Consider the following 27,395-nt stretch of genomic DNA (forward strand, 5'->3'; position numbering starts at 1 on the left):
TACCTCTCTGCTAGCTGCTGCAAATAAAAATCTCTCTTACGGGTACATTTATGTGACACATTATATACAGTAGATAATAATGTGTAGTCTTTGTTATGGCACAGAATAAGTATAGACGCACACTGTACGTTTCAATGCCTCTGAACTGACAGTTTGACAAGATGCGTCTAAGCGGCTTGGCATACATTAGCATACCCAGCACCTCATCGCAGAGCTGTCAGTCTCAACTGGACGAGAGTGGAGCCAAAGTAACACATCCTGTGAAATTCAAGGGCAACAAGGAGTAAGTCGACTTCTCTTTCTCTGCGTCTGTGTCACGTTCCTTTCCTTTCCCTTCCCTTCCCTTCCCTTCCTTTCCTTTCCCTTCCCTTCCCTTCCCTTCCCTTCCCTTCCCTTCCCTTCCCTTCCCTTCTGTACTTCCAGACTGATTAATCTTGTCCTAGCCTTAGATTAACAGGCAAAGGAGCCTCATCTTGCACACACCACATAAATGAAGTCTTAGCCACTGTGGATTTCTTGCAAACCATCACCTGAAAGTGTAATTATTACCATGCACAGAGCATTAGCACAGATTAGCCCAGGCAAGGTCACTGGTTATCCATCTCATCTTGCTCTTTCCGAGGGATTTTATGAGGCTCTGTTGCCTCTAGGAGACAGAGACTTCTTCCAAGACCCGTGGGGCTTTTATTTTTGTTCACAGTCAACTCGCTTGACAGGATGCAGAGGGAGCACAACAAGCAGTGAAAGCAATGTGAAGGTTGTTGAAAGATCATGTGCAGCCGACTTCACTTCCATCCCTTATCTCGTCCGCTGAGGGGGATCAGAAAAGCCCACGGCGAATTTGAAGGGAGATGATCCATATATTATCAACAAGAGCTGCCTTTTCAGTGGGGAACTGGCTGGTGTAGTCTGTAAGGTGGCATAAAGGTTGAGGAATGTAGATGAATATGATCTCTAAATGTATTTGACATCACATCTCTGTAGAGGGACACGGTCACACTGGATATAATTGTTATGATTATAAAAAGCACCTGTGACTGCTGGCATGTTAAAGCAGAAGTAAGCGATCCGGTCGTTTTGGCTAATGCTGCGTTCCAGGCAGGCTTTTGAAACCGTAAATTACAGCTTCAAGTCACAACTTACGATTTTGTAGCGTTCCAGGCAACCCACTCGTGTTTTTCCGACCTGTTTTACCTGTGAAAGTCACTATAACGGCCACTCGTAACTTCCGACCGGTGAACTCGTACCAGATCGAACTGGTACGACTTCACAGGTCGGAAAAACACGAGTTACGGGCTGCCTTGAACGCACCATAACAGTCCTCGTCCCTACGTCACCACATTCACGCGCATCCCTTGGCTGCACACACAGCCCTGCATGCTGTTCTCTCTCCTCATTGGATAAAAACTGTAGGATACGAGAAAAGTTTTCTCCTCGGCTCAGAGCAGAGCAGAGTGACTGACAGACCTGTGTTTCGGTCCAAACACTCTATGTAAGTGATTGCTGTCGGAAGATATAACTATTTAAGACTTATATAAACACAAATATATTGCTTACTTCTGCTTTAAGTCACTATGAACTATATAATACACATTATCTATACAGCAGCATTTAGTATATCACACCCACACAAGTCACAGAGATGTTACTGTACTTCACCGAGTCATTCATAATTTACAAATAATTGTATCTACAGTATCTTAACTTCCTGCGTACTCTGCCTGTTTGCACAACAAAACAAGTATGAAGATAGAGAGAAAGGTGCATGGGGATCCACAGAGGTGTGAATCCCAGTGGTTTCTAAACAATGTGAGCTTGTGTCAAAATGATCTACGATCTACGATTAACATCTCACCTGATGCTCAACAGCGCCTAGCGATGTCTGCCAGGCGGTTGGCTTCAACTGGAGTAATGCCAGGTGATTGAGGTGGAGGAAAGGTGTAACTTAAACACATTCTGACATCATCAAACACTGATGATGACCGAACCAAAAGTTTACATGCAGCCACCGGTGCTCACAGTGCATGGACTGGTTCAATGGATATTCATCAACAGAGACAAACAATTCATATTGATACAGAAAGTTTAATAGTAGCATATCTTTACAAAAGGAGCATTGTGTATGTGGTTTACAACATGTCTAAATATCTCTACATCAACCATTTATTAAAAATAATAGGCTTGAAAAGTCCTTCTTTGAACATTGTATAGGCTACTTACACTCATAATAACAAGAGATTTGATTAGTGTTTGAATTTCTCCTTACACGGTACAGCAGATACACTAAGCCAGTACTGTTTGTTGCAGTGTATGAACATTTGAACAGGTGTTTACAAGACAGGTTTGTATCCTTAAATCTAAAAGCACAATGATGTTGTCTAAATCCCAGGAGGAATATTTGTCACTGAAAAACGTGCTCTCTCTCTCTTTGTATTTGTGTCTAAAGGTCTGTCTAAATAAATAGATCAGTCAGGTTGTCAGGTACATAAAGACCAGTTGACAGATGCAACATTGAACACACATTAAAAAATAAGAAATAAAAAATAAAAAGCGGGACAAAATCAATATTATTTTTATCCACTTTTGTTTTTTAGCCAGATGTCATAAAAAAAGAAGAAAACTATGTCAGAAAAGCACAGACATCAGTTAGCAGACTTAAAATCCAATTCTACCAGTTATATTATGTATTAATGTGGTGCTTTGTATAGTACACGTGTATTCGCATCTGTGGATGCAGGTTAAGTTACTTTTCTAATTACTGTAGGATGATGATTGGTTGCCATGGAGACAGATGCCTCCAGATTCCACTGTAGCACAACTAAAACTAAAAATAAATAAATAAATAAATCAACTGAATTTAAGATGGGAGGCATCACTCCTCCAATCACACAATGTTCAATGAAGATCTGGTCGGTGACACATTATATTTTATTATTTCCCCACATCATCTGCCCTAATATTTGCAATAGCCTACCGGGAACTTTCATCTTCTGTTGCTGTCAATACTTATTCTGCGAGATGAAAAACACAATAATTTACAGGCTGTAGGCTACTTACGGAGAAAAATCCACTGCAGAAGGTGAACAAGTAAAGAAGGCTACACATGTTTCATTTGTGCTTCTACTGTAGCTCTATTTTGTTTACATCTGTAGGTAACAGCCATATATAACCCAACAGACCACGACTATTAGATTTTCTATCAATCCCCAGTGGATATGACTGTATAGGTATTTGACAATAAGATCATCCATTTGCAAGGGGCTGACTTAGTTTTACAGAAAACCTAATTATTAAGTCATTATTCATCACATGTAATTGAGTTACCATTTGCAGAAAACATTATCATGACCTTTAAAGTGTGTACCGAAGAGAGTTTAATGTCAATAGCTGTCACTGTGTTCTCTGTTTCCTGTCAGTGCAATTGTGTACAGTAGAAACATACTATATACACTTGTACTATACTGTATATCAGTGTCCATACTATGTTTCATCCACAAATAAGTCCTTAAATGACCTTTATTGTCCTTAGGACTGCCTGACATGAAAATAATCCCAGTACTTTCTAAATGTTTTAACATTCACCATCTCTGTTCAGTCGCATAATTAAACAGCACTGGCCTAAATTGCTTAGCAACTATCCGGTGCATGTTTAAAATGGCCCAGATCAACCTGAATCTTAAGCCCCATTTAATCTCCATTCTTCTCTCTGTATTACAAGTGAGGGTGTTATCTGAGGAGAAACACGGAAACAAACTTAGGATGAAAGAAAAAGAAGTTATTTTGATCTTGGTTGAGAGAGCGTAGGTCTGTTGTTTCTGTTTTTAACTACACAGCTGTTGAACACAAAAGCTTCTTCTTGAACTTCCCGCTGTACCTGAAATCACTTGATGCTGACAAATGAGGCCAAGTCCCAGTCTTTCCCTCTGATAAAGAAATATAGTAGTCTATATATCATTGTCTAGTATTACTACTTCCACACCCTTTCTCAAGGGCCAAAAATGATCCAAAAGCCAAGTGTGAGGAAGAGAGAGAGAGACAGAGACAGGGGGAGAGGGCAGACATAAGGATGTGTAACTGCAAAGCATGGCCTCACTCAGGGGTCCAGAGATCCAGAAAAAGGATGTGTGTGAGTTTGTCTTTGTAAGCATATGCTCATCAGAAAGTGCAGGCGTAGACAACACCCACCACCACTATGTTTCCAATAGTGGCGACGATGGCGATCCAGAGCCAGATGGCATCACTGGACATGGACTGTGACTCGTCCTGCTGACCCTGTACCGAGGCGGCCGAGGCAGCGGCGTGGACACTGGCTGAGGAGTTGAAGAGGGAGTGTTCACCGCTGTAGTCGTCATTGGGTGATGAGTCCATGAAGGCACCCGTCATGACTGGGATCTGTGACGAAAGGGTAAAAAGAGAACAGACAAGGTTAAAAAAAATGATTTGTAGTTTTAGCTCTGTGTTTTATGGAGAGAATATGACATTTTCACTAAGGTTTTACTTTTTCATTTACTGGCAACTGGAGCCATAGCTACTGTTAAAGACATTTGTCCCTGTATCTTTCAAGGAAATTGAGGGTTTACGCAACCTGAGGGAGCAAAAACCTTACAATGTGACTACAATGAAGCCTTTCTGGGAGAATTTCATTGCTGTTAAAACATTGCCGAGAGGCCGTTGAAAAAACATTAACATGGGAAATAAAATGGTGAAGCCTCATTTTATGGATCTGTAATTCCCTAATAATGTTTCCCAAAACATTGTGCTGTTCCAAGTTTATAATCACGGAATGTGCTTGAATGAACCAATCAACTTAAAAGCAGTGTGCAGAAAATGACTAAAGTATGTATTTATTTTTTTTGAAAGACTGACTCACTTAGGATCTGACTTTTTTTAATCTTTAAGGTCCTAGACTACAGCCTTAAAAAATACTGAAAGAAACAAACAAACCCCTCTACAATGAATGGCAATATTGGTAGTTTTGGTCAGACCACCACTTTGGTTTAGGCTGAAATATCTCAGCAACCACTACTTGGTTTGCTATTTTGAACTCACTAACTCCCTGACTTTTCTTCTTGTGCCAAAATTAGGGCATTTGTGGTTTTGACTGAAATATCTCAATCTGGGTTGACATGAGGTTTGGTGTATTCATCCATGCAGGATGAATGGTAATCAGCCTGTTGATCCTTTTCCTTCTAAACTGGAGGATTCTGACTTAGTGTTATGCATGTTGTTAGCATTCAGCATGGCTATAGGGCTTGTATTTCCAATGATTTGGGCAATATCAGTTTTCAGAATAAGAAATTATCATTTATACTAAAAAAAACAAGCAGTTGAGGATTCTCCGTTATCCAGGTCATGGTGTTGAGAAAAAAGAAAAAAGGCTCCAGTGAAGTGAGTCAAACCTCCAGTCAAAATCTTGCTTTTCCCGACATTCATAGCATGTCAACTTTGTTCCTATTGGTCGAGCATTAGCAAGTTTGAGTGCTATATTAAAAGAAATGAGAGGCAACTGCATCACGACATCATTAGTAAAATGGTTACAAGGTTTCCCACACAGACATGCAGGGTCCCAGCCTGTCTCACACACTGTGCTCTGTGTACTATGTGTGTGTGTGTGTGCGTCCCTTTGTATGTGTGTGTATTTGGGAAGTAGTGCTTGATTAACATGGAATAAATATTTCAGATGTGGCAAGTGAAAATGATTTATTGCTTGGGACAATCAGAACCCTGTGAAGGTTAGCCATTAGAGCAGAAGCAACTGAATGCTTTCATGAATTTGTATGTGTGTGTGTGTGTGTGTGTGTGTGTGTGTGTGTGTGTGTGTGTGTTACGTGAGTCTCCGCAGAGGGGTATATGATTGAGAAATGCATGAGAGACCCGTACCACGCTCAGACTGGAAAACAGACTCTGCTGAAGATAGCTGAAAAACAATGCTATAAATACCTCAGAGGGATGTCGAGCTCTTACAAACACAGAAATTCTCTCTAGCTCGCTCATTTGCTCACCTTCACTCTCTCTCACACTCACACTCACACTCACTCACCCCCTCTCTCTAATGTACACAGGCTAATGCAAAAAGATGTTAACAGACACACACACGCACATACGCACACACACACAGAGGTCTCTCCCCCACACACAAGGGAAAACACTGTTTAGAAACATGCTGCTGCTCTTTGCTCATTGGCCCCTGGTGGTGAATAATGACATGACACATCCTGTGGAGCGCCTGCTGTTCACATGAGCATGATGGAGGCAGACAGGCATGCATGAGGTCCACCAACCTGGGTCTCCCTGCCCCCCACTCAGTCACTGCCACTGCTGACTCCTCTCGCCACCGCATCTCGTACAGTACGTATCTTTCATCCATTTTAATATTATTTTTCTGTAATATGCCCATCACGCCTCACCTCAGTGCTAAGATATTGGAAATCAGCATGACAAGAAAAGATAGAAGCACAGTGGCTCCTAACCACCAGTTTGTTTTAATGGACAACTTGGGGTTAAACGTATGTAAAAATAGTCCCCACTGCCGAACTCACCCAAGGATATAAACCTCTATTATAGTATATGTGTACAGTACACATTACTGACAATACTATACTGACAGATATCAATGCTATTACAAAAACATGTAAAAACATTTACAAGATGTTTTATTTCTTACTTTTGGTTTACATTCAAGATCCTAAACACGCTCCTGGAGATAAATGGTGTGAACAACTGGGGTTTGTCAGCTAAAGCACAAACATAAATACAGTACAGTATACTGTATGTCACCGGGGGGAAAAAACAGTATCACTCAAAGTAACCTTCAACAGAAACTATGAAAAAATAAAAACTTTGCAGCTTTATAATGTATAGCTTGCTCTCGACTGTCTGCAATGTTTTGCCTTATGTGATTTATTTGTTTTCCACATGAAATGGGTGCCTTATATGTATGATACAATGAATAATATAACCAGCATAACCCATTAACTTATCTAATGATAAAATAAACAACATTTATGTTTAATATTTAAACTACCCTGCAGTTGTTAGAAAGTTATACTGGGCCAATTTCAAGAGGTAATAACAGTTTATTTTTCCTGACATGCTGCCTGCATTGATCTGCATGGATAACTCAGGCTGGAAAAGTCTGTGCCGTTCGTTATTTTGGTTTCTACTTGTCACTTTGAAGGAGCTCCTCTGACCTTTTTTTTTTTACTCTTAATCACACCTCTCCGTTATCTCCAGACACTACATTGGTTAAAGCCTCATGGTGCATTCAAAGCTGCATCTTGCCTAATCTAACGTTCAGTTGGACGATAACTGAAGCTCTCAACCCTGTCTGCATTCTTGATATTTATGTTTTATTTATAAGAAACTTATTGTCCAAAGGAGTGAGCTGTTTGCATAAATGGGGAAGTGTACCGGATAAAATGAAGTGGATACTGGGAGTGTGTGCAAAAATAATCCAGTAGTAAGCCTGAATCTAAATATTTGATTGCCCTGGTTTACTATTTTTTGGCAGACGTGTGCCTGGGTATATAACATGGAATATAGGTGTTTCTATCACATGGCAGTATATCATAATATTTCCAGGGATGCCCCATTATCCATTCATCCAAACCCGCAACTCCCACATGGATCAAGCACATGAGGTTAGTGCTGCAAGTGGTTGAGCGATAATGGAACACAGGGAAATAGCGATCTCAAGAAAGAGCGCCCAGAAGCATCTGAGCACTTATGTCGGTAATGATGGTCATCCCCTATGAATAACTGCCAGGAAACCCATACTTGTTGACATGCATGGATGAGCGAGTCCAGAAACAACATTCTATGGCACACCAAAGTTTCCTGGAAACCATAAATGTTCCCCTCTCCAACATGAACTTTTAAGTCAGCCTCAATAGATTAGCTTAGCAACCATTTCCTGCCAAACATTTGGACACTTATTTATTTTTATTTTTTTTTTATAAATATGTTAAAAGCTTCCGAAAGAGCTTCCTATTACCACACAAACTCAACACTAATGGAAAGGAATTCAGGATTTATTTCTCTTAGTCGTCCTATAAAATGTTTTCTATAAACATCCTTGGACTCAAACTGATGTTAAAGTGAACAAGCAAACAAACAAAACACCAAAAACGTGGTGTGACACTGTTTTTTACTGTGTAACCCGGTTGGCTAGTGTGAGTGAGGAGGCTCTTTATGTTTTTAAAAAAAATACATTTAAGACTTCCTATGTCTTTCTTTGTCTCTCTATCCAGACTTTTGGTAAATGACTACACCAGTGTCTAATGATCAGCTTTAAGTGATTAGTGAGTCACATAGTGAAAACGGTGATAAACAATAAAAAGCAAAATAAAAGCCCCTATTAAACTGCATGCTGTCTAATTTATTTTTACTTGATGGCAAACAACAAAACTGAGCATCATCTGGTAAGGAGGGGGAATGACATCCAACCAAATCTTTACATATGATGATGATGTGATGTTTTATATTAATAAAACTAACATACAGACGTATAAAGAAAAGTAATGGGCTATTTTTTTTCCTTGCACCATTGAGACTTTTTGGACAAGCTAACACTGAGGGGGCTGAAACGTGTAAATGACACCAGACTTACAATCCCCATGGAGGATGAGGGTAAATGATAAAATTAATTCATCCAATTAATATGAAAGTTGAGGAACATGAACGGGGCGTTTTAGGAGAGAAAGATGGTCCAAGTTAAAGCTACTGAGAGAGATGTCTGTGTCTATGTCTATGCAAAGCAACAGGACACTGTTGTTTGCAATGACATGTAGCCACTGAATTTTTCAAGTGTAATTTTTCACTCCTCTGAGCAGCATGACATGGTCCACTCCACTGTACTAATGTTGTGTCAGAGCTCTCAGTGCATGTAGCTATCTGTATGGCTAGACTAAAAATCTGGCCTTTTTGTGGTACAAGCCTTTATCCGCTGTGGATTATTTTACCACACATAACTGAAGTTTGGATTTGATATTACAAGAACAACTGGAAAATAACTTTCCTGCAGCACCAGAGGGATCTCATGAATTGCATATTCCACGCCCTCCTGGCTGTGAGTGATGGTTCTACCTGTATAACCCCCCCACACACACACACACAGCGAAACCCCGCTCTACAGCAGACGACACAGTGAAGATCCTCTCACTGTACGACTCCACCTGCTCTGCTCCCACAGCTTTGATTTATTCGTCCCAGCTGTTCCCAGAGCTGTGCCATCCTACACGGATGATCACAGTAATTGTGAAATAGAATGGTCTGTAATTGCCTCCTGTGGGATGTCGCCACCAGGAAAGTGCTCGGTGAAATGGCTTCAGAAGAAAACAGGCAAAAACCCAGATAAATGTGTTTGGATAGCAGACCAACCAAAACATACTGTATACCTAACCACATAAGCACTCAGGCATGGCTGTTAAGACAAACCAAAAACACTAAGTTGACTTTCTGCGTCCTGGGACAGTATATGAGGTCAGTTTTATATCAAAGTCGATGTTTGTGTCCTTGTGAAGAACAAACTTCAAGATGTTCTTTTTTAACATGCGCAGAGGCGGATCCCTGCAGTGTAAGGAATGGACTTTGTGCTTGACATCGCACGCACAATCGATGTAAACGTGCAGCTGTTGATCTTCCCAACTGTCACAGCTATTTCTGCTCTATTGACTACAGCACCGTGTGGACCGGTGATGCTCTCACAATGCATTTCAGGGCTTCATATTTGTCTCCACACGATGCTGCCCTCAGTTTCGCTGGACGTCTAACTGGCTTTTGTTTTTATCACACAAGACTGCACTTTAACAGAGAGTGCTGTAGTAGCCTCTGAAAAGTAGTGATTTGAACAACTTTTTGCTTCTGGGTTTATTTGGATTCGATATGAACAAAACAAAATCCACAGCTTCTAGAAAAACAGTGCCCCAGATTTGGAAAGAAATGCTTTTTTAAAGACAGTGCAAGCCTTTTTCTCTCTCTAGGGCAGCTCGGAAAGTTTTACAGCTTGCAGCGCTGCACAGGAGAGTGATACTACTTTACAATCTGGCCATATCAGTTTTGTCATCAGACTCTGAAAATAAACTGTTCTCATGCATGTTGACCTCATTTTTGAAGCTTGAAGTTTCAGAAATCCATATAATAATAAGAGTCAAGTGCAATTTAAAACACAGACTTCTATTTTTCCTTCATACACTGTATACTATTAGGATATACTATTCCATATTTTATGTTTATATGCTCACCCTGTACATTATATTTGTGTTTATTTTTCATCTTATCTTGTCTTTGCTGAGGGATCAATTGTATCTAAACCCGATTTTCCCTTGAGATTAATAAAATATGATGATTCTGACATTGCAATACCATGGCTTTCTTTGAATTATGCTTTCCTTTTCTTAATAACTTTGATGCAACATTACCACACACTTGATTTAAATACAGTTATTTTAATAAAATAAGCTTGAGTGATGAATACTGTCCATTTCTATGACTGTCACACTTCTCTGTGAATTATCTGTGAGCCATGAAAATATTTTATCACACCTAAAAGTTAATGGGTCTGTTTCACAGCAGACATTTTGAGTGCTCTTAGCAGGAACCACGCAGGTGTTAGTGATAACAGCGATGATAGCTCTGTCCCAGTGAGCCACAACAGTGAGACAGTGAGTCAGCATGCACCACACCAAGACCCTGAAAACAAAGCAGCTAAATGGAATTCAGCCGTCATCAATTCACCTGTGCTTTCTCCTACTGTGACCTGTCAAACTGTCAGGACAAGTTCCTGGATAAACAGGGCTTTTCTCTGTGAGCTGAAAGCAGTACACTGTGTCATCCTGCAGCAGCCATACACACACACACACACACACACACGCACACACACACACACGCACACACACACACACACACACACACACACACACACACACTCAATCTGGCACACAGGATTTAATTGCACACAGATGTGACCTGTTGTTCTGACGAGCTCATTGGCATCTCGCTGCCTCAGCGCTCAATCACCACCCTGCTGAACAGGTGGGTGTCACCATGCAGATGAAAACATCAAACACAAACGTGCACTGTTCATTTAATCCATAATGAGAAATGCTAACTGTCCAAGGACAACAATGAGGAGGATGTATCCTAGTTATGTCGCATAGTGCTTCACAGTGCTTGAAGATGGCCGCAGCAGGGGACTCAGGTCTCATTGCCATGCTCCATCCGGCAGGCCTATTGGCTATAATTGTTTTATCTTTTTAAAATGTTCATTAATGTACACTGTCCCTCTCGAACAAATAAAGGAAAATGAAATGGAATGAAACAAGGCATTGTGGGATTGTTAGTCCACATACCATCAACACTTTTCTTTCTATTGTGGGAATGTTGGAGGAAACTATACGAAGCATAGCCTACATCTAGTCTCAAATAAAAACACATGATTGTAAATTGAAGTGGCGAGGGAGATATTTGAGCTTTAAGCTGGTTCACACAGTGATTCCCATAAATACTGTGGAAAAAAGCAGAAAGTAGAGTTACAGAAAAACATACACATTTGCATAATCATCTTGATTATTCAAATTAATAATTCATCTGATTTTGGTAGTCTAAACACTTTTAAAAAAAAGGAAAACATTTCCCACTGCAACTGCTTTCATCCTGTGATTCTGACAGTTCAAAATCTTTTTATCTTCAAACTCTGGCTCATTTTTGTTATATTTTGTACTTGTTTTTATTTCTTTAGGGGGAAAAAAAGCGACTTTCAAGCTGTAAAAAGTTGCACATCATCTCTGATTTCCCTGAGGGACGGTAAAAAAATGTCAGTCGATTCAATTCATGTCGTAAGTATTGAAGTAAAGTATTGAAAAAGAGCAGAGGAGTAATCTCTAATAGTGGCCAGTAGAAATATGTAGCCACCCCTTGCACACAACAGCCACCATAGTGAAAACAATAGATTTGACCTGTAGTTTACGTCACTGGAACATATTGACCGAATCATGCCTTAAATCCAGAGGGAGATTTACAGAGGTTGTATAGAGGCTTGTTCACCTGGGTGAAAGTGGTGAGACCTCTGGTTTCAAGCCTGATTCCTGCTGGGAAGATTTACAGCTGTGCATTCATTGATTTTCTTTTTCAGCACCCCAGCACCATGTTTTAATAAATCTTATAACTCAATTGAACAAGTGTAGCCCAAGTGATCCTTGGTTGATGCCTTGGTCAATCTCTCAGAATAATGGAAATTCTGCAGCACAGAGTAAAGTATATTATAGCCTTATTATCTCTTTGACATCATGACTTGTACATTTTTCTTCAGTGGTGTTCCTGACCACAGTGTGATGGATTTTTGTACAGTATCTACATGGAAATGATGAATAATACAGAATGAGGGCTTGAAAAAACACTTCTTTAAAACATGACAAGTGGAGGAAATAATGCATGTTCACATCTGGGACTGTTACTCACTCATATATGCTGCTACTGTAATTACCAGTTGCGTGATGGCTTGAAGTATGTGATGAAACTTAATTCATCAGCTATGAAACATTAAAATCCATCAGAAAGAAAGAGTAATTTCTTATTCCTGCCAGATGATCACTGGGATGCGGTGCCCAACCTTGGCTGCATCTTCTGTTGTCACAAAAATCAGCATATCAGTCTCTGAAAGTGTGTGTGCGTGTGTGTACTGTATGTTGACCTACGTGACAACACTAAATGTCCTTTTGTCCCTGTGTCTGACTCCTGTGTACATCTGAGTTTGTAGTACTTTGGTCTGTGACTACCCAAGCTGCAAAGACTCAGTCCACATGGGAATAAAGAAAGAAATCCTAAAACTAAACATGACAACTGTCATGTTTAGTCCTCTGACGGAGGATGAGGAAGTGGAGCCGGAAAGTTAAAACTCTTTTACATCCTGATGAGAAATCTGGATCCCCCCCCCTCCATCTTAATCCACCAGAAAATGTACTGACGGCACCCTGCTTTGCTCCCCAAAACAAGGAATTAAGAAACTCAGATCACAGATTATGGAAAAGTTCTTTGAAATCTCCACTGACATCCATTAATACTCTTTATTTTGGTATGTTTGGAACTGATGAATTCACATTGGTGGCATTTCTTGATTGTTTTCAAAATTCACAGAAAAAAAACATTATTCACCAAAGCCTAGGCTTCTATATTATTCATATGAGCATATATTTTAAATATGTATAACCTGGGATTATGTGCAGCATGTGTTTTATGGTAAAGTTTACACCAAAGAACACGTCATACTATAGCAAAGGAGGTTTCTTGCTGTGCACTGTAACGCACACATACATAGACACACGGCAGAGCTTCCTCATGTATTTTACATCGTGAGCAATTTCAATTAAAACACACCCAGTGGAGTCACATGTCGCCTGTTCAGCGGTTGCAGCTAGTTACAGCTGCAATGAGCCGCGGTGGAGGGGATCTGAACCTGCTCCCCCTTGTGCCAAGACACATGCAAACGTTCTTGTATGTAAAGAGCGAACAAATTCAACGCCAGCTCTGTTGCACACACTGAACATGCCATGAAAAGGTGATTCTCTCTCCCCCCGGAGAAGCCTGAGGGCGGAGCTGATGGTGATTGTGGAAGATTTACTGTAGTCCACCTGTGCTGGTTACCTATTGCACTACAAGAGCATGTAGCCGTCAGCTTGTCTCCCCTGCACCAAATTTTAAGTGTTTGTTTGTTTTCTACATTTTTTGTTTTGTTTTGTTCTTTTCTGTTTAAATTTGTGAGATTTACGTTGGTTTTAAAAAGCTGGCCACTCAAAAACCATATTAAACAATACACAGATACAGTCAGGAACACAAAATCAAACCAGTGCTTAAAAACAGTGCTTGGGCTGCAGATATCAGTCGAGAAAGAAGGTGGCGGATTTTTAAAAATTCATATATTCTTACTAGGAAATAGAAATATAACACAAAATAAAAAAAGAAATTATATGCACACCAGAAGTTGCGTAAGATTTCTGCCTATTGAGGGAGAGAAAATAAATTCTTCTCAGTGTATCTGCTACTGGTGTCGACCGCCCCTATGGCTCCATCCATGTCTGCTCATTCACTGTGCAATACTGAGAAGTTTCAGGCATAGAGATGGAAGCCCTTAATTGAATCTCCACTCATGTAAGACTTCAGGGTGAGGTGCAGTAAGCGAGGGGGGTGAGGGGGGTGAGGGGGGTGCGTGGCCCTGCTCCGCTCGGTACCCACTGTACGGAGCCAGCAGAAAGGCCCCAATCTGCTTTGATCTCTGCAGTGCAAGGCAGACGGCAATGAAATGAAGAAACGTCTTCGCCTCTTTCGAAGAGATGATGACGAGTAGCTTTTCCTCAGGGCCACTCTAGCTATGTGATTCATACTGCCTTCGCGTGTGTGTGTGTGTGTGCATCCTTCATTCAACCACTGCCATTTCTAGGTAATCATTATAGTAGAGATACGAAATGTGACAAATTGTGACGTTGTGCAAGTCACTCTTATGGTCAGCCACTCTAGAAATGAAAAGCTCTCATTTTCACCTCAAACACTGACTGAATATCATATTTTTTATTATCAATAATTCAATTTATTAAAGAAAACTCCCTGTTCACATTGGCCAACATTTCCTATAAAAGAACACAATTCTTCCAACTCTAATTTCTGTCACTCATAGGGTAGAAACACACATTTTATAAGTCATTAAAAGCCAGTTTCAGCAGAGATGTCTCCTCTGCTTGGGGTGGCGTGGGGGGGTTAATCCACTGTCACAGTTAAAGTAAGGGTGAATATATCCAACAGCGCTTTATGATGCTAAAACTGAAATGTGCTCGAGAGAATATTTTAACCATCTCATTGATATTCACTTCCTCTGGTTTAGTGTTGGTAAAGATGAAAGCAGTTGTTTGAATGTTTTGGTTGCGTTAAACTCTACTAAATTGGAAACAGGGCTGGTAGTAGCGTCTTAAACAATGCATGTATCCTTCACTGTTTGAAGTGTTGCAGAGAGAATTGCATCAGCAGTATGAACAAAGAACATTGACTTCAACCCCCTCAAAATCACTTCATCCTGCTTCTCTCACTTCAAAAGCCTAAGAGGCCAAGGAGAGATCTGTGCTCCAGCTCCGGGTCATGGTTTTAGTCCCGGATGCCAGACCTCACTTTGCCATCTACCGTCTCTTTTAGCTTTCTCTGCTCTGACCTCGTCATCACTGGTCTCCAATCTTTTCCCTCCTGCCTGCCCGAGGCTGCCATACTCACTGCTCATCTCATGTGGGCTGGAAAGTCATCTCCTCAAGAAGTAAAGCACCTCACTCATTCCCCTCCTCTCCTGTCTGAGTCATATCTAGTATCACACTGTACTTTCTCCCAAAACTCCCTTTTTTAATTTCTTTCTCATGTTGCTGTGAGGGCTATAGAGTTGTCTTATGCAACATCCTATGGCATACATTTAATATGTATGATTGCGGTGCTAAAGTAACTCTAACATGTGTTACAGCATCTGCTTCATCTTCATCAGCATCTTTTCTTTTTTCACCCGGATAATTTGTATTCAAACATCCCTGCCCCTGTCTCATTAGCTGGAATATAGAAATTAAAGTGATATGTATTCCTTGCATACCATTAGATCTTTACATTGACAGACGCTTTTAACCACAGGAACTTATATTGCTATGCCTTACTGTACAATAACTCCACTGGGAAATGTGAGTGAAAGGTAGCAGGAGTTAGTCATTAGCGATAGTGGGATAGAAGAAAGTCCTCTCCCTTGCACATACACAACATGTACTATGCATGTGCACAGGACTGCAGGCACACTGTACTGTACACAGATATCATTAAAGCGCTTGCAGCTCTGCTTGGTGCATATGATTTGAAGCTGTTTAGAGATATAACCTACAGTACAACATTTTTATTAACTTCCAAAAACACAAATTTGAAAGCACTCTTATTAAACGTAATCAGAACTTTCTCCACTCACATCTCTGTCATGGTCTTGCAAGTGTGTAATGTATCACTAGAGCCGGTTTCTATAGGCACACTATGTTATTAATGAAAATCCAACCTCACTTTTCTGACCAGCCAAACACTGCAGCCTTTCTTGTTGTTCACCATGTGTCAACCTGCTCTGCAACCCTCCACTATTGCTGCAAACTCCTCTATACCACCACTCTTCCTGTCAAATATATATTAAACAAAACATGTTTCAATTCCTTAGAGGCTCCATTGTTTTTTTTTAACTCTATTTCTTACATATAAAAGCACCTTTACAATTATTTTTTACCTTGTTGTGGTCCTCTTGTGTAATAGCCCTGCCTGCTTCTGTCACAAACTGTCAATCTCATGGAGAAACATGATTAATTATACTCTCTGTTCCAGCTAAGAAGTTGTAGCTTGCTTACATACCAATTCTAAGCTGGGGTTGAGTGGATGTATTCTGTTACCATAATTTAAAAGAGACAAAATTAAGCTTAGTTGGAAGTAAATATGCATACTAAAAACAGCCTGTCTCAGTGCATTACACAAAGGAACTGAAGTAGGAGGAGGAGGAGGAGGAGGAGGGTGCTGCTGCTCAGTTGAAGGAAGATCTTACAAAACAAAAATATAAGTCATAAATCTTTGAAAACATTTGTCTTTTGAAAATTTGAGGTTTGATGTCTGTCAGTGCAGATTTCACATCTAAACTACAAAAGCTGCATTGATTTTTTTTGTACACTAACTGCAAAAACAGCATCGTAGGGACGTTTCATAAGGCACCCTTTACAGGTACAGTTAAAGCTAACCTGGGCTTGTGAGATGGCTGTCAATCAAACTTTGAGATGATGACTCAAATGACATATACGGTAAGGGTCAGTGAAGTGCTGTATGACTGTCCAATGAGTGAGTTGTTTGCAATATGAAATCAAATCCTTGTTTGTTTTGCCCTTGGCATTTAATACATTCTATATATAATTACTATACAGCACTGAATTGAACCATATCACTGGCTGCTCATATTTATCTCAGTCTCTATGATGTATTTCTGTCTAAATACGGTCTCTTCTGCTTAACCCAATTTAACCCTAAAACTAAACCCCCATGAAGAAGGGACTAACAAAAGTATGTGCCACACCTACATGAAACCTTTGGAGCTATGGTGGATCCCACTGTTCTCCACAATGTGTAAATTGCCAATAGCACAACAGCACAAATGCTGTAAAATTAAATTAATGTTATCACCGCCTGTGGTGCTCCACTGTACAGTATATACCACTTCTGGTTGGCATCAGCATTTATGAATGGTTGCTGTATGCATTTCCCCCGTGGGAGGAAGGGATGTTATGAATTTGTCACGCGTGTGCCATGTTGGCCTACTTACAGTACAGTGTTTTCAGATACAGTAATAGTTCAGGAGTCCTCTTTCACTATGCACGTCCTCAATACTGAAATTATATGATAGTTACAGTATGTTTTCATGTCTGTGTTTGTGTAAATGTGCTTGTAGCTACAGTATGAGGCATCAGGGAAGCGCATGTTTGTTTGTTTTTTAATGCATAATGTCATTTGCAAAGCAGAAATATTCATCTAATTACACACATTCATACACACACACACACACACACACACACACACACACACACTTGCACTTTAAGGAGCTGTATTTATTGTTTCGAGCCATCAGTCCATAAATCACTGCTACAAATAAGTGGATTTATGAGCCTTTCACTATCTGAGATGGATATATATCACAAGGTGGGCGTAAACATGGATCTTCGCCTTTTCATGTTTGTGTGCAGCTGGGAGCATCGCATAAAAGTGAACAAGACTCTCAGGTGTGAAATTAATCAATTACAACATGTTCACAGTCTTTGATTACTAATTGCAGCAATAAACAACATCATTGCTCCTAAATGATACCAGCCTTTGAATGTTTTTTTTAACACATGGGTGGGTAAGTGGTAATCCTTCACAGCTCTGACCCTGTAGGGGCCATGTAATGCTTACAGAGTAGCTGTAAGCCCAAATGGGTATGTGATGTACATGCTGCATGCCAGGTTGTTGTGTTGCACCACAGGTTGCAAGATGAAGAATCCTAATAATCGTTCAGTCATTTTTACTGGAACAAAATGCCTGAAATTGTGATGAAAACCCCATGATGTGATGTGGTGTTATATGCTGCTCCTGTAAATAGCTCGAGGGCACAACAGTGAAACACAGCAGCAACAGAGAGACCAATAGATCCATACACACTATTGAAATCAATGCTTGGGACTATCGTTGAATGCAACACTGGGATATTTAGCTTAAATACATCACAACATCCACCAAGGAAAAGCTTTAAGGTACAGCTGTGAATTGATTCACAACTTCAAGCAGAGGTCATAAAAAATTCATAATTTTAAGAAAATCAAAGTTGGTCTACTGCTCCACCACTCATGCATACCAGCGGGCATTCCAAATGATTTCCATACGTAATACAGCTGACTGTACTCTAAGTGCCTGATTCATCATCTGGGCATTAAAGTTGCATGCAACCGAAATGAGGAGGTCATAGTCACATAGTCACATTTGCATCATATAAAACATGGGCATTAACAGAGGCTTGGCTACTACTGTCTGACAAAAAAATAGGGCTGCTATAAAGCTGATGGTGTGAAATGTCAGGGAGCTATTTGCAGACGGCATCGGCAACACATTGTAGTAAAGAACAGAGAAGGGGTGTAATTTACCTTTCACAGAGTACATCAGGAGGAAAATTGAAACTAGTCCATTAGTGGTCTGAATAATCAAATGGAATATAACCCAAATGAGCCATGAGACTGACATACAGTGCTCGATTTCTAATAGGAATTGTGTCATATAATCCCGGATAATTAGATGCTGTTCTGTTATCAGGCTCTTAGGCTGTCGCCAGGCACTGACACGGTCACTGAAACCTTTAATACTGCTCTGGATTTTTGAAGAAGGATTGTTGTCTTAGGGCAACAGTATTTCTTGAGCAGTGAAGGTACATTATGTGCTATAACCTCAGCTTCTTTGCAGACTGGACAAGAGGTGAGTGAGGGAAAGAAGGAGCTGTATGTATAAAGTAGTTTGCTTCAGGGCAGCTTTCTTTGGCTGAATCCAAGGTCAGACTCAAAGAGTGAGGTCCAATGAAACAGATCAAATCGGGACCCAGTTTTGCTGTTGGTGTTATTATAGAGGCATTGTTTGAGGTCGCTGGGTTTTACAGCTCAAAAGATGAAAAAACAACATGAACCAGACATTCAGTTGTCTAAAAACTATAACTGTAAAACAATGATGCCTCTTAAAAATGTATTTTGTATTCCAACCAACAAGAAATAATTCTTCCCTGACTATTTTTGCTTATACTCACAAGGGTGATTTACTGAAATTGCACCCAGGGATGAAAACGTTTCAACTCACATTTCCTGGCAAACTGGAAAAGCTGTGCTGGAGGAAACAACATCACACACTTGTATAGTTTATTACTTTATGTTTAGCATGCTAACGATTCCAAAAATGTATAAAGATCCCAATAAATTGCAGCAGCCATGGCATTGTTTAAATACAATCATAACTCATCTCTGCTTCCTCACTGATATTGTGTAATCAACTGCTGCCATTCAGCATTTCGGCAGCCAACCAAAGAAGCACACCCACCCACTGTTTAACTATTCCTAATTTCCACCTGTGTTTCCATTTCATCCAAAGAACTGCTCATGAGCTGAATTCAGATTAGCGTTTTACGAGAGCCTAAATGGCAAAAATGTCAGTGTGGAGCTTATTTTCATGATGAACAGGTTGAAACAATAATCATTAAAGCTTTTACCCCATAGCTCAAATTTACTCTGAAACATATCAATACAAAGAGCTTCTTTGAAATCATCTTAGGATGGTTGGAGAATAGATTATTTATGTAGAAATACATAATGCATACCTGCTGAATATCACAGGCATATATAGGAAGCATCATGCAGTTAGGGGGTTAGGTCTATCAGGGAAAGATGTTATTACTTCATACTTGGCTGTCACAGTCCATTAAGTCTCCCTTTCATTCTCCGTTGGACTTCTTTCGAAATGCAATCACTCATTTCAGGTGCAAAACAGCTGGGAGATGTTTACAGTGCAAACATGTTGTAAGACGAGATGGCAGAGAGACCTGGGGAAAATTATGCACAGTGATGTGGCAGCTGATTCACATTATTTTCATCAATCACTGGACTTTGTCTCCAACCAGTTACTGACAGTAAGCTAAGCCCCGCCTCCCTCAAGTAGCCTACACCTGTCAGGTTATGGGTCTGTTTATTTCAGAAAGAAGTGCAAAAAAACAGATTCTCATGGGGCACCTGTCAGTCTTTCCGACAGACATGACTGCTGATGTGGTTAAACTATAAATAATAGATAATATAAGTCTGGGGTGGCTTTTTGAATGTTTGGGAGTTACCGCCCATTTTATAAAACCTGTAAATATGGACTCTTGGCACAGTGTGCAAAACCATACACTCTTCACTTGCATGTGTCAGGCATAATTTTGGCATCCTCAACAGCTGACAATCCATGCAGAACACACAACTAAAGAAATATAGTTTAAAGTATACCAAGACCATCAAGGCAGATTTAAGTTATATTGCTCATACAGTATTTGTTCCAGGTCAGTGGTGGTAATATTATCTCAGGTAATAAGTTTGGCTCTTGGGAGTGTTGGATTCCTCACATCCAGTAAGAAGCAGGACAGAGCGGCTAATGTTCACCATTATATCTGATACAGTGATATCTATGTGTGGCACTGGCTCCTGCACAATACAGTTGTTACCTGTAATCCCCCAAAAATTATAATGTAGAACGAAATGTCCACATACTTTGAGGGGATGGTGGGTTCCCACTGTAGGGAGTAAACTGGTTAACTTGCTAACCTTTGTGAATTACTCATTTTTTTTGAGTGGATGAAAACAACACGCTCTTTATATACTGAGTGTTGAACTTCCAGCTCCATGCAAACCACTTGAACATGCAGAGAAATCTGAAGCTTGATGGACCTGCTGTGCCTACTTATGGTTGCTAAGCTACGCCTGGAAAATTGCTGTTTGGAGGAGGGGTCTAACAAATAGTCAGATGGTTACAAGACTGTTTGGCTCCTGCTTCAAGAGTGATCAAAGTCAATTACAGAGACCTGCAATTTCCTGTCCAATTGTTCACTGAGAGCATGAAGACATGTTACACTGTAACAAGGTCAGACCTGAACCTGGTGCTGCTCATTTGGCACCAGCATGTGCAGGAGCAACAGCTAGAAAACAAACAGCTATTCATTTAATGAGTATTTGGTTTGGTTATGAGGAGGATGACACAGAAACCAGTCAGCCAGAGCAAACCTCCTACCAAAGTAGAGTACATTGTGTTTGTTGAATGCCCCCGTCTGCCATGCATTCTGTGTTCTCGCTGCATGAGGTACATCCATCAAGTGAGAGTAAACTATGAAGTGGCCCTGTTGTGAGGTGCCGACCTCTCCTTCAACCCTGCAGTGAAAATCATCTATTAATGGAGATGTGTCAAGCGGGGTTACATCTTCATTACTGTGAGGCTTTTTGTATAGGCTAGGCTACGTGTTCCTCATTGACAGTGTGTGCTTTTTTGTTGGTGGTGTCTTTGAATGATCCTGCTGGCTGTGTGAAATCGCACAGTCATAATGTACTTGCACAGAAACACACACGTTATTGTGCCAACTTTTGAATGATTTTTACGACTGAACGTGCAAGACAAAATAACGCGTGAAAAGCACCGAAATGAAAGGGCTTCAAATCTTAATCCTCACCTTTCTGAAAAGCTGCTAAAAATAGATTCACCTGTTTTTCATCTGTTTTAAAGTATTGATTTTCCCTGAGCATACAGCTTCTAATTGATTTGTGGTGATTGTTATTCCTGTGGTCCGTTTACAGCCCGGCAGGGTAATAAAAGTGGAAGAAGACTGAGAATTGGGGCTATTTAAGTTTTCACTATCTCCAGACTACAGCTTTCATATAAAACCAATCACTGAAAAACAGCAGACAAAAGACCAGAAGGCAAATCAACTCCTTCAGATGAAAAGGCTGGTACTGTGCCATTATTACACTACTCGAATAATGCTCCACTATAGAGACCATGAGATCTCTTTCTTTTTTTAATTTATTTATTTTTTAAAGGGACAGCCTGGGCTTGAAGAATGCACACTGAGATAATATGATTATGTAATTGGATTTTTTTTTTATGCAACTGAGAACAAAGATGGTCTTGATATAGGCCCTTGTGGAGTCTGCCATTTTTGAATACATCATTTAATAGGAAAATAATCTCATCTGTGAACCTTTCAATTCACGATTCCATATATAGCTTCATATTGTGGGGATGTGATGCAGGCTCTCTCTGATCCTATGCCATGTCATCCTGGTAAATCTGGACCAGCTGTTTTATTATGATATTTTAATGATCAAACAAGCTGCAATCATCCTGGACATTACAAATAAATGCTGTTTTTAACTTGCATGCCAGTGTGCAGAGTTGAATTGATTAAAACATGCATTTAAATGCACTTACTTTAAATCATCTACTCTGATTGCAGCGACTTCCTGGCACTTCTTATGTGACTTATCATTTGGCACCGAATGTAAACTAAAGTGCCAGCCCTGGCTGATGCTGAACTGGGGTTAGTGGTGTCTCAGTCATCCCCATCCTTTTCACTGTCGTCTGAACTCACAAACATTAGAGGAGATGGACAAACCTGTCAGGTACAATGACTCAGAGTCACATCTTCTCTGAATAAGTAATTCAACAACGAGAAAGGCTGATGGCCTGTCATGAAAAGACAAAACATCTGAAGTGAGAATATGGAAAATGACCTCTAGTGTCTCATTTATGAGCAAACTGTCCAGACATGAAAGCAATAAAAAGGAAATGAAATAAACAAGGAGAACTCTCCTCCATCTGTGCCTTTTCCTCACAAATGGGATCAAGCCTTAACTATAGCACATTTCTTAAAAAGGTCTGTGCATGCATACTCATGTATCCATTCAAAGTGAGTAAAAGGCCGAGGCCAGTGGGTCACTGTGTATTGGATAGACAGAGCCTTAAGGGCTTTGCTGCCTTGTGTTGCAGATCTGTTAGCTGAAGCCAGTCTGAGACTGGCAAAATTCCCAGGATGGCTCTGGAGCCTGTCTGCAACACATCAAACTTGACCTTAACATCAGCCAGTAACCGGGGACCACATTGACTTAACATCTGCCATTTTAGTCATCCCAATAGTTGCAGCCTGCGCCTGCAAGTTTACAAGAGGCACGCAACGTGATTAACCTTCAGTTGTCGGTGTGACAAAAGATATTCATAAGTGAGTGCAAGTTGAAAATAAATCTTAATATCCATATCTAAAGAGCTGAAGGAAAGTTGTAGAACAAGAAACGTTAACTAAACGTTAAATTCTGTGTATTTCAAAAGACGGAGAGCAAATCGCCTCATTGCTTGCAGCTTAGTATTCAGGAGCTTCATTGTGATTGTCAACTATTAATCCATGTATTGCAAAGCTTGAGGATGCCACCACTTTCAGCCTAATGAAGTATGCCCTTTTTCATTTCAAACCAGTGAGGCATCGCTGGCAAATGCAAATCAGTCACTAAACACAAAAGTGTGCACATTTTTCTGCAGAGAGCTATTTAGCATGTTTCTATGGTATCGTACAAATCTATCTCAACAAAAGGAAGAGGGACAAATGCAGCAAAACAATAGCTGCTGCAGTCTGAGCTGGTATTCTGTGGCGTCATGCGCACATAAATGAAAGCTAAGTTCCTTCAAGAAATTAAACTGAATATATGTAGCTTATAGCCTATTACTAATGAGATGCATATGTTCTCTTCAAATGCACTGTAGCAATAACAACCCAAACATCCTCTACTCATTCTTCATCCTCTGCTGCGGGGAGAAAATCTGCAAGCGGCTTCTCTGAGTTTGGCTTCTTCTAAAAACTTTTTCTGTGTTTAGGAGGGAACAGTTATGGCAGCATCCGTCATCTTTTAGAGACAAAGTGACGGTGAAGGGCCCAATGATTTGCAGGCAGCAGGGCTACACTGAGATGGATGGGCAAAAAATAATCCATTGCAAAGTCAATCTTCAAACTCCAGGGACATTTCCCTGACTTCATTCACAGTCACCATTACAGAATAACTCTGGAATGAATTTCACCTCAGTCAAATTAGCCATTAGCTTTCTGAAGGGGCTGCATTCTTGTGGAGGAGGGACGTGGATCTTGGGAAACAAAGGTGGACTGGAAGTAAGAGTATAGGACCCAATAGAGATAAAGTAATGCAATAATGGAAAAGTGGGAGAAAATCTGACTTTTTCCACCAAATATCTGCTCAACAAACTTGAACATTTTATAGCAACTGGTACAGTTTAACTCCATCCACCATTTTGTGACGAAGCAAGTCTTTTGTCTACTCTCTAAATGCTCTTGTTGGCACAACTATATCTATAGCTTTTATGCAACCTGATTTGTGATTTATTATTTGGTAATTTATAGCTCATTGCTAACCTATAGCCAGCCACTGTGCAAACTGCCTGAAGCTGAGCTACTGTTAAATCACAGTCAAGGCTCATTTATGCTGTATGACAGATAGGAATACAGATACTGACGAAGCCTCTGTCTGTACTCTGCGCTCATTACTGGTGTGTATTTTTGCTTGGATCACGGAAGCTACATTTAGATACGGACCAAATATAACAGTACCACCAGAAACTGTGGGGGCAGTGTTGTGCAGTGTAGCCAGACCAGAACATTTTGGAAAAAGGTGGAAGTTTTTGAGAAACGATTTGTATGTATTGTTGAGAAATTGAATAATGTGACATCTTTGGGGCACAGGGACAGACAACAACTACAGAACAACCGGACTGAGATCAGATGGAGGAACTGAGTGTGAGATGGATTTTCGTTGGATGCACGCCCTCTAGTGGACAAACTGTTCAGCATCCATCCACATGTAAAGGCTGTGTGGTATTGTCTGGTCAGTGATGGTTATAACATTAATGTGCATATATTTGATAAAGGAAGCATTAAGAGCAATCTATCGGGTTTTCCCTTAGAGTTTTGTGGACTGTAATATTATTGAGCTGCTTCTAATTAGCATTTTCAATCTTTAGTCATATGCTCATACTGTAGCTTTCTCCATTAGTCAATCAATATTTGTCTATCATATAATAGCAAATGATAAAAAATGTCCCTTTGTTTCACAGAATCCAGGACCAGGGCGATATCTTAAAATGTCTAATTTTGACTGACTAGCAATCCAAATCCCAAACATCTATTCTCTGTTTTCTATCACAGGACGCTAAGAAATCCAAAAAATACTCATGATTGAGAATCTGGAGAAAAATAATTGTTGCTGGAAAAATTACTAAGACAATTAATCATCTACAGTTTGGATGTGAGATTAATTTTATGTCATTCTTAAAAATCAATTCATCAACTAATTGTTTCAGCTTGAAATGTTACATGAATGTTTACAAGATTAATAACTGTTGTAGTTTCCCATCGGGACTTAATGTTGTTTTTGATTGGCTATACTTGAGTGACACTGTAACTAATGTCACAGTCTATATTTAGTTTCCTTGTTGCCACACTAAGTCATTTTACAGAGCCTTTAGTCAAACACTTGTTGGTGGTATTTTTTTTGGAGTTGTCATAACTGTCACTCTTGTTTGGTTGTATTTTCATTATTTCCATAAGAATTTGAACCTTTTACTAAAACTACATTATGTTTAGCTTCACACTTTACAAAGTTCTTTCATGTGAACCAGGTCCTTGCTGCTCAGCCATTGGCTGACTCCCCACAGCAGCTCTTAAAGACGGAGGGTATTCAGCCTCCTTCACTGTGCTTCGTCATTTGCTGTTAGTCTGGCTCCTGTGCACTGCTACACAGCCAAAGTTTCTGAAAACACAAGAGGTCATTATATCCTTGAAGATATTGTATCACTATTAGTTTTTGTTTTTTTGTTTTTAATTTACTAAAAGTTTAAGCAATGACGGTTTAAAAAAAAAAAAACGGATGATTTGAGGTCATTGTTTCACACCCTCTTATGGCTCCACCTCTTTTTCAATCAGGTTACACTGGACTGAAATTATATTCTCCACATGCTCTAATGCATTTCTATTCAGGGGTCCTTGATTTTAGAAAAGAATTGGCTCAGTCTGGCCTGCACAACAGCCAAGATAATGCTATAAACCCCTTTAATAGCAGCTGCGCACAAAAAGGCAAAGTAGTCTGTCACCAGACAACCCATCAGGAGCCAGACGCCGGGAGAGAGAGCAGGAAGGAATATACTCTCTCTTGCTCTTAATGGAAACAAACCACGTGTGTGGAACAGATACACAATAACACATGTCCTCTGTGGAGGCAAAATCAATTGGGTGTAACATATTCAAATGAATCGCTATGGAAACCATCACAACTGAGCATCTGCTTAAGAAACACAATATGCCACAATGTCTTGGTCCAATTGAGCCAGTGCAATTTGAAATAAACAATATAAGGAAGTTTTAAATTGTGTTCTGGTGAATCAGCTCTTGCCCTAGTTTGTCATACAGAATAAAAGTGTATTCAAATCACATCTCAACATGGACAACAAAACTAAAGCCTGATCAACTTTGAGAGGACAACAGTAGCACTATAGGATGATCACAGGGAATATCAACATAAGTATAAAGCAATGTACAGCTACAGAAATAATGGAAATATGCATTGAGTATTTCCCTCCCCAACTGGGAAATCATAAATAATGTGACGCCGTCTGATATGAGCAACAGTGTCCAGTCTGCTTACGGTCTTCAGTGGTGAAAGCCCCCACATGAACTTGTTGACCGACCACGCCCATGGCATCAATGGCCAGAATTATGTGTAAAAACAAAAAGAAAAGTTCGGACAAGCCGAGAATCCGCGAAGGGAACTGATGGAAACGGACTCACCTGCGCGGCCATGAAAGACAGATCCATGCTGGCTGCTGCTGGTGCTGCTGCTCCGCTCAAGCCGCTCAGTGAGAGATGCAAACGCGCCCGGTTGTTTCTCTAATTCCCCGACTGAGCATTTGCCTGTTTGTTCTTTCTCTTTTCCTTTTTTTTCCCCCCACGTTTTTTTTTTTTTTGTATGTGTGTGTGATTCTTTGTACTGATGACACCAGCTGTGCAAACTGGCGGACTTCACGTGAGGAGCATGTCGACGAACTGGAGAATCAACAGAAAAAGAAGAGAGGGAGAGAAGATGAAGGGATGTGAAACAAAAAAAGCATGAGCAGAAGCGGAGCGGACGGAGGAATGAAGAGATGTGGATGCGAGACAGAGATGGAGAGAGAGAGAGAGTGGGGGGGGGGGCTGTATGGGATGGATTGTCACATAAGGAAGGAGGTGCAAGTCA

General features: G+C 40.2%; 1 protein-coding gene across 1 annotated transcript; it reads right to left on the reverse strand.

The window, feature by feature from the left end:
* Positions 1-2,069: 2,069 nt before the first annotated feature.
* LOC146963665 (uncharacterized protein C14orf132) lies at positions 2,070-27,269 on the reverse strand. The gene is made up of 2 exons (XM_085767867.1): positions 26,951-27,269; positions 2,070-4,392 (listed from the first exon to the last, which is right to left on the reverse strand). The coding sequence occupies exons 1-2, from the start codon at positions 26,975-26,977 to the stop codon at positions 4,156-4,158; spliced, it is 264 nt and encodes an 87-aa protein (XP_085623993.1). The 5' UTR covers positions 26,978-27,269; the 3' UTR covers positions 2,070-4,155.
* Positions 27,270-27,395: the final 126 nt, after the last annotated feature.

Source organism: Trachurus japonicus, chromosome 22 (assembly GCF_045865225.1).
Source record: "Trachurus japonicus isolate A0001 chromosome 22, Traja_1.0".
Lineage (NCBI taxonomy): Eukaryota > Metazoa > Chordata > Actinopteri > Carangiformes > Carangidae > Trachurus > Trachurus japonicus.

Bases quoted from the DNA above. Each gene is read 5' to 3' on its own strand.
- LOC146963665 (XM_085767867.1), bottom strand. From the start codon at position 26,977: ATGGATCTGTCTTTCATGGCCGCGCAG. The intron at 4,393-26,950 runs GTGAGTCCGTTT...CTTTCGTCACAG, and splicing joins TGTCTTTCATGGCCGCGCAG to ATCCCAGTCATGACGGGTGC.